At 40.5% G+C, this 8,643-nt stretch overlaps 1 protein-coding gene across 1 annotated transcript; it reads left to right on the forward strand.

Annotated features, from left to right (window-relative positions):
• The first annotated feature begins 1,735 nt into the window (after positions 1 to 1,735).
• Positions 1,736 to 2,239, forward strand: LOC109179337. Its single transcript, XM_019328842.1, has one exon. It carries the CDS (start codon positions 1,736 to 1,738, stop codon positions 2,237 to 2,239), a length of 504 nt encoding a protein of 167 aa, XP_019184387.1.
• Positions 2,240 to 8,643: the final 6,404 nt, after the last annotated feature.

An 8,643-nucleotide genomic window follows, 5' to 3' on the forward strand; every position in this document is an offset into this window, starting at 1 on the left:
CAGTGTGACGTTTCTAGGCCACGTGATTGAAAGTAGAGGAATCTCTATGGATCCGGACAAGATACGGGCAGTGAAAGATTGGACTGTACCTTCATCGGTGTCGGAAGTAAGAAGTTTTCTTGGGTTAGCAGGTTATTATCGGAGATTTGTTTTGGATTTTGCCAAGGTGGCTCAACCGTTGACTAAGTTGTTAAGAAAAGAAGTGCCTTTCGTTTGGGATCAAGCTTGTGAATCAGCATTCCGAGAGTTGAAGGAGAGACTTACGTCTGCACCAGTTTTAATTTTGCCATCAGGAACGGAAGGGTTTGAGGTATACAGTGACGCGTCCAAGAAGGGACTAGGTTGTGTGTTGATGCAAAACGGGAGGGTGATTGCTTATGCCTCACGTCAGCTTAAAGTTCACGAAGAGAATTACCCTACCCACGATTTGGAATTGGCCGCCGTGGTGTTTGCTTTGAAAATTTGGAGGCATTATCTATATGGGGTGCGTTGCAAGATCTTCACGGATCACAAGAGTCTCAAATATATCTTTACCCAAAAGGATCTCAATACGCGGCAACGAAGGTGGTTAGAACTCATCAAGGACTATGAGTTAGATACTCAATATCATGAAGGAAAAGCCAATGTGGTAGCAGATGCCTTAAGTCGGAAATCGAAGCATACCGCTAGCTCTATTTGGGTAGTGGCGGATGAGCTGTGTAAGGAGCTTCAACGGATGAGTTTGGAAGTGGTGGAACAAGGAGATGTGGAGGCAGAAGTTCGTTGTTATAACTTAAGGATTGTACCTACATTTCTGGGAGAAATTAAGGATGAGCAGCAAAAGGATATGTTTTTTACCAAGGTAAGGGATGATCTAACTAAAGGAAAAGGGGGACCGTTTGAGTTATCCGTGGATGGAGTGTTGAGGTACAAAAGCCGTGTGTGCATACCCGCGTCATGTGAGCAGTGGAAGCGACGGATTTTGGAAGAAGGTCATAATACACCCTATTCCGTTCACCCCGGAGGAGACAAGTTATACAAGGACGTGAAGGGTTTCTTCTGGTGGCCTAACATGAAGAAGGAAGTTGCAGAGTTTGTTGGGAAATGCCTTACCTGTCAGAAGGTAAAAGCTGAGCGTTGCAAGGTAAAGGGGTTGGTACAACAATTAGAAATTCCACAAGGGAAATGGGATTCTATATCTATGGATTTCGTGGGAGGTTTACTGACGACCCGTTCGGGTAAGGACAAAATCTGGGTGATAGTGGATCGTTTGACCAAGACTGCTCGCCTCATTGCTATGAAGGAGACCTGGACGATGACATAGTTGGCTCAAGCTTATGTCAACCAAGTGGTAAAATATCATGGAGTTCCGATGGATATTGTCTCCGATAAGGATTCAAGGTTCTAGTCTCAATTTTGGAAATCTTTGTAAGCAGCTCTTGGAACTAAGTTAAGTCTCAGTACAGCTTTCCACCCAGCCACCGATGGACAAACAGAAAGGACTATACAGATTATCGAGGATTTGTTGAGAGCTTGTGTGTTAGATTTTCAAGGGTCTTGGGAGGACCATCTGGATTTGATAGAGTTCTCTTACAACAACAGTTATCATTCGAGTATTCGCATGGCACCTTATGAAGCTCTCTATGGACAGAAGTGTTGCAGTCCGCTTTGTTGAGAGGATCTTGTTACTCCTATAGTGTTGGGGCCACAATACTTGTTAGACACATCCGAGAAAGTTAAACAGATCCAGGAAAGGATGAAAGCGGCTCAGAATCGTCAAAAGTCTTATGCTGACTTGGCTAGAAGACAGGTGGAGTTTTCAGTTGGGGATAAGGTTTTGTTGAAGGTGTCTCCCACCCGGGGAGTAATGCGGTTTGGGAAGAAAGGGAAGTTAAGCCCTAGGTTTATAGGCCCGTATGAAATCCTGGAGAGGATTGGGAGTTTGGCGTACCGTTTGGCGTTACCTTTGGAGTTGGATAGAGTGCATAATGTGTTTCATGTATCGCAGCTCAAGAGATATGTTCACGATCCGGCTCATGTTTTACCACTGGAAGTGTTACCGATAGAGGAAGATTTGTCTTATGAAGAAAGGCCGCTCAGAATTTTGGACTTCAAGACTCGGGACACTCGTAGGAAATCTGTTAGGATGGTAAAGGTTTGGTGGTCTCATCATGGGGTTGAAGAAGCTACTTGGGAGCTGGAGGCATCGATGCGGGAGCGGTACCCTGAGTTATTTGTGGAAGGTATCTCGCCTTCTTAGTTTGTTGTGTGCTTTGTGTGCTTGCTTGCTTTGTTTGTTGCCTTGTTGTTTAGCTAGTTTGTTGGTTGGTGTTTGGGTTAGTTGTTTAGTTCTTGGTTGTTGTCTAGAAGTTGGTTGTTGTGTTGAGGTTAGAGTTCTTGATGCCAATCTATCCGTTTGTTGACCTCTTGCCAATCCTTAAATTCGTAATGTCTTTTCTTTGCTTTGGAACCCTTGTGAGAACTTTTGGAGTTTTTGACCAAAAGGGATATTCTTGAAACTTCTTGTCACAATTTTGTTTCCTTATTACCTTTCGTTTTAATTCGTTGTACCCAAGTTTCGGGGATGAAACTTCTTTGAAGGGGGAGAGGATGTGACACCCCAAAAATCCATACTCCAAACCATGAATTAATTGAGTAATTAATTCTATTTCTTTTGAGTAATTGATTCCTAAAATCCTGATTTTTGATACTCAAGGACTAGTATTTGACTAGTCAATCTTTAAGTTGTGTTGTACCTTGTGCTTTGAGAGGAGTTCCCTTGTTCCTTACACTTTTTAAGAGTTAGTAAGGGTATCCTTGTCTTTTCACCAAGAGCTAGTCTTCTAACCTAAACCTAGAGGACTTCTTCATTTCATTCCCTCTAGAAAACAGGAGTAGCTTGTTCTTCAAGCCAAAAGAAGCCTTTGTCAAGATTCCAAGTTTTGCTTCCAAGATTCAATCTTTCCTCTATTTTGGCATCTAGAAGGGTAAGATCAAAGCTTGTCTAGTCTTTATGATCTTTTGGTTTGATCTTGAAGTGGGTTTGGCTAGTGAGCTTAGTGGAGAGCTTGTTGTGGTATAAGAAGAGTCTTTTGGTCTTCAAGAGGTAACCCATGCTCTACAAAACCTATTTTGCTTACCTATATATGATTTCTTGGCTTCTATTTGTGTTTTGCTATGAAATGTGAGAGTTTATGCATTTATCTTGTGATATTGCATATCTAGAGCTTGTGTTTAGGTTTCCTTTGTGCCATTGCTTGGCATTTTCCTTGGTTCAAGTCATTTTGTTGTGTTTGGTGAGATTTGGTGTGTTTTGGACTTGAATTTGTGTTGGAAGGAGAAAATCCCCGAAGGGATTGTTTGACACAGGAGCGTGTACCCGCGGGCGGAACGGCTGGGAGAGCCCTACCCGCCGGTACACGGGAATGTGGGTGTTGTACCCGCGGGCAGAACCACGGGTAGGGGCCTACCCGTGGGTCCACCCGCGGGGAACACAATGGTGTTGAGATGGGATTTGTTCCCCGTGATTCGTTTGTCTAGGTCTTTGATCTTTTGGCCTCCCGTTGTTCTTTTGTGGAACTATTTGAGCGTCTTCTTGATGTTTCGTAGGTCTAGAGCTTTATGGTAGGTATCCATGTAGGATCTTTGGTGTTGTGTATCGTGCTAAGTGTTCAACATTGTGTTTCGTTGAACCGTGTGGTGTCTTGTGTGTTCCTCGGAACTATCTTGAGTTTCCTCGTTGTTGAGCTTGCTAGTTATTATCTTAATGCTAGCGTCGTTGTTGTCGATGGGTGGTGACCTGTCTCTTGATTGAGTATGTTTCTTATCTCTTTTGCAATCCGTTGCTTGTTTCATGTGAGTGGTGGTGCGTGTGTGGCTTTACCTGGATTGCACGATTAGTGGTATGGGACGCTAGTCACCAAGGTATTGCAGCGGTCCTCGTGGTGGCCGTGACGTGATTTCAAGGAGTTGTGGCTGAGTCCACGTGTTTCGGGGATAACATTGTGTTATCCGGGCATGTGTTGCCGTGAATTGGTGGGTTTTCGTTGGTGGTCTGTAGGTGGGGGACGACGGTCCCGGAGGAATAAGGTTGGACTTGGTTGTATAGGGGTTTTCTGGAGGTAATGGTTGGCACCGAAGGTACAAGGTTGGGGGTAGCCATAAGGTTGGAACAGGGCATAAGGAAGGCATATCAACTCGTGATGGGTGATGTCACGAGGGCTTGTGAAGCCGTTGTTGTGGTGCGTTCTCTTCTCTTGTGACGTGTGTAGTCACGGAGGCTTGTGGTGTGGTGTTTTGGCATGTGTTGCCATTGGGTGAGTCTTTATCCTTGTGTGTGGTTAATCTTTGTGGTTGGGATGTGTTCCCGGTTTTATCCTTGTGAGTGGTGAGTCTTGTGTTGTCTTTTGATCTTGGCTTTTGACTTATATATATGTATTCCGTTTCGAAAATGGTTTTTATATCTTATATCTACCTATTTATGATACTTAACGGTATTGGTGGGTTACCAGCATCTTTCGCTGACCGGGCGTCGCCCCGATCTTTATCTTTGTATCTTTTAGGTGATGCGTAGTCGAGCGCGATGTCTAGAGCCGGTAGCTTAGCACCTGTATCTTTAGACTGTGTAGTTGAGGCCTGTGTGCCAATGTCTTTAGATTGTTCTAGTTTGTTATTTTTGGGATAGTGTTACACTTGCAGATTGTCGCCGTAGCGTATGCCAAGTGTGGAATACGTGGCATAACACCCCGTTTTGGATTCCTTTTATCCAGTTATCTTTCTATCTTCCGCTGTGCTAGTGTTTTGTTGTTAATCTTCATGTGTTAATACTTGTTTTTAGGTCTGTGTTTTAGGGGGTGTTACATTATTAATTAATTAAAGGGAAACCTAACCGAATTAAATCATATTTAATTATTATTAACGGGATTAATTAAATAATTAATCCGGGATTGAAGGCCGTAACACGGGGTGTTACAGGATGTATTCAATTGTCAGTTCCTTCTTTTCGACATGATCCCAGATAAAATGATGTCTCACATCAATATGTTTTGTTCTTGAATGTAACACGGGATTGTGTGTTATTTCTATGGCACTTGTATTGTCACACAGTATGTTGACATTTTCACAATTCACGCCATAATCCTTCAGTTGTTGTTTCATCCACAGAATTTGCGCACAACAACTCCCAGCAGCTATATATTCAGCTTCGGCTGTGCTTGTAGCTATGGAATTTTGCTTTTTGCTAAACCATGATACCAATCTTCCCACTAAGAACTGGCATGTCCCTGATGTACTTTTTCGATCGATTTTACATCCTGCAAAATCTGCATCTGAGAAACCAGTTAGTGTAAAATTACCTTCTTTGGAATACCATAATCCCACATTGACTGTTCCTTTTAGGTATCAGATGATTTTCTTGGTGGCAAGAAAATGACTTTCTTTTGGCTTTGACTGGAACCTAGCACATACTCCCACTGAGTAAGATATATCTGGTCGGCTTGCAGTGAGATATAGTAATGATCCAATCATTCCTCGATATTTTGTTTCGTCAACGTCCTTGCCTTCATCATCTTTATCCAATCTTAAAGATGTGCTCATCGGGATCTTGATTGAGGATTTTCCATCTTGACTGAATTTCTTTATGAGATCTTTCGTGTATTTGGCCTAATTGATGAATATTCCTTCGTTGAGTTGCTTTACTTGTAATCCAAGAAAGTAGTTCAACTCTCCCATCATGCTCATCTCAAACTTATTCTGCATTAGCTTGGAAAATTTCTCACATAAAGTTTTATTAGTACTACCAAAAATAATATCATCGACATAAATTTGTACCAATAAAATGTGATCATTTTCTTGAATTCTAAACAAGGTTTTATCAACAAGGCCTTTTGGGAAACCACAGTTAATTAAGAACGTTGATAAGGTGTCATACCAAGCTCTCGGTGCTTGTTTTAAACCATATAACGTCTTCTTTAATCTGTAGACCTTATTAATATCACCTTTTACCTCGAAACCGGGTGGTTGCTTAACGTAGACTTCTTCTTCAAGTAAGCCATTTAAGAATGCACTTTTCACGTCCATTTGATAGACAGTGAAATTCTTGTACGCGGCATAGGCTAGAAATATTCTGATGGCTTCTAGTCTTGCAACGGGTGTAAATGTTTCATCGAAGTCTATTCCTTCTTATTGTGAATATCCTTTTGCCACTAATCTTGCTTTATTTTGAACAACAATTCCGTCCTCATTTGCTTTGTTCCAAAAGACCCATTTTGTTCCAATCACATTGTAATTTTCGGGTCTTGGAACTAATTCCCATATGTCACTTCTTTTAAATTGATCAAGCTCTTCTTGCATTGCATTAATCCAATCAGGATCACTTAGAGCTTCTTCAATGCTTGTGGGCTCCATCTGAGAAAGAAAACAAGAAAATAAAGTATCTATATTTGAGGACCTTGTTTTTACTCCTTCTCGTGGATCTACAATCACTAGCTCTGGAGGATGATTTTTGAGCCATCTCAAGTCAGGTTGTAGGTTGCATGGGTTTTCCACGTTTCCTTGCTCAATAGGTAAGTTGGAGGAAGACACATTTTGCTCATTAAATAGTTCTCCAACTTGTGTTTCAACTTGAGAATTTTGATTTTCCACGTGGGGATCTTCATTTGCTTCCACGTGTCCTTCACTATTGAAATCAATGTCTAATTGCTCCATACCCTGTACAACTTGATCTTTAAAAGATATGTCAGTATTATTAAATGATTTTTCAACTTGACAACTTTCCTGATCATTTTTGTTGCTCTGGGTTTCCTTCTTATGAGCTTCATCAAATGTAACATGAATTGATTCTTCTACCACCATTGATTTCTTGTTCAATACTCTGAATGCTTTACTGGTAGATGAATATCCCAAAAATATTCCTTCATCTGCACGGTCATCAAAAGTTTTTAGATATGTTTTACCATTATTAAGAATAAAACATTTGATGCCAAAAGTATGGAAATAGTTGAGTTTAGGTTTTCTCCATTTCCATAATTCGTACGGAGTCTTATTGTAAGACTTGTGTATCAAGCTTCGATTTTGCGTGTAACAAGCGGTGTTGATTGCTTCAGCCCAATATCTTTTAGGTAGCTCGGCTGACGTAATCATCACTCGTGCGGCTTCTTTTAGCGTTCTATTTCTTCTTTCGGCTACACCGTTTTGTTGAGGTGTACGTGCAACAGATAATTGATGTAGGATTCCTTGAGAATTGCAGTAGGCTTCAATTACTTGATTCACAAACTCTGTTCCACGATCAGTTCGGATTTTTGCAATTTTCAAGTCTTTCTCGTTTTGTAGTAGCTTAAGTAATTCTGGCAACTTTTGCTCCACTTCATTTTTGTTTTTGAGAAATATCGTCCATGTGTACCTGGAAAAATCATCAACAAGAACTAGTGTATACTTCTTACCACTTAGACTTACTGGGTCTACTGGACCGAATAGATCCATGTGTAGTAGGCTTAGCAGTCTTGTTGAAGATTCTTGAGCTTTGGATTTGAATGATGACTTGATTTGCTTTCCTTTTTGGCAAGCATCACGTATTTGATCTTTCTTGTAGACAATGTCAGGTAGACCTTCAACGAGTTTGTTTCTTGCTAGCTTGTTGATAGTCTTGAAGTTTAGATGATTCAACTTCTTATGCCATTCCCAACTTGTTGCGTGTGAGTTGTTTGCTAGTAGGCACACTGATTCTTTTGTTGTGTTCCAATCCACCACATACATATTTTTCTTTCTTATTCCTTCAAGCACAACTTCTCCCCAGGAATTATCCTTCACTTGACATTTGTCCTTGAAGAATTCTACTAGATATCCTTTGTCACAAAATTGACTTGTACTTAACAAGTTGAATTTTAGACCTTCAACAGAGGACACATCTTCGATTCTTAAACCATTGCGAAATATTGTACCAATTCCTTTAGTTATGTCGTATTGTTCATTTCCTCCGAATACGACTTTTGGTCCTTCGATATTTTTAAAGTCCACAAGACTAGATTTATTTCCAGTCATGTGTCTAGAACATCCACTATCGAAGTACCAAACTTCCTGCAAATAAATTACACATTTTTAGGTACCCAACATGATTTGGGTCCTTGGGTGTTAGTCATTTTTGGTACCCAAATCCACCTTGTACTCACTGATCTAAGTTTAGGTGATTGGTAACCATTAAACACATTATAATCATAACTAATTTTAGAAAACATTTTTTGTACCGGTTTTTGAAAATTGACTCGATTTTTTTACACTTGGGAAGTAGATGGTTTGAGCTTATGATAGGCATTAAATCTGGACTTAGTCCATGGTTTAATATCATCAAACCAATCTTGTTCAGAGGGATAGAATTTTCCTGCCCCAATTCTCAGATTTCTTCCCATTTTCCTATGAGGGCCTTGTGCACTAGACTCATTGGTGTATTTCCATTTAGGAACAAACTTTTGTCTTTTTATATACTGCTTAGGCGAAATGTTGATTCTTTGAGGTCTTGGCCTAACAGTATTTAATTTGACATCAGTTTGATGACCAATTCCTTGTCTCACTGTGTTTTCTTGACCTTTTACAAATTTTACCACTTGGACTTTATTATTTAAAGTAGTAGTAGAATTGGTCAATTTCTTAGAGGTTTGAGAACACGATGGA

This window comes from Ipomoea nil, unplaced genomic scaffold, assembly GCF_001879475.1.
Source record: "Ipomoea nil cultivar Tokyo-kokei standard unplaced genomic scaffold, Asagao_1.1 scaffold0179, whole genome shotgun sequence".
NCBI classification, from domain to species: domain Eukaryota; kingdom Viridiplantae; phylum Streptophyta; class Magnoliopsida; order Solanales; family Convolvulaceae; genus Ipomoea; species Ipomoea nil.

What these genes read in the sequence shown, in the direction of transcription:
- LOC109179337 (XM_019328842.1), top strand. Translation starts at nt 1,736, where the DNA reads ATGAAAGCGGCTCAGAATCGTCAAAAGTCTTATGCTGACTTGGCTAGA.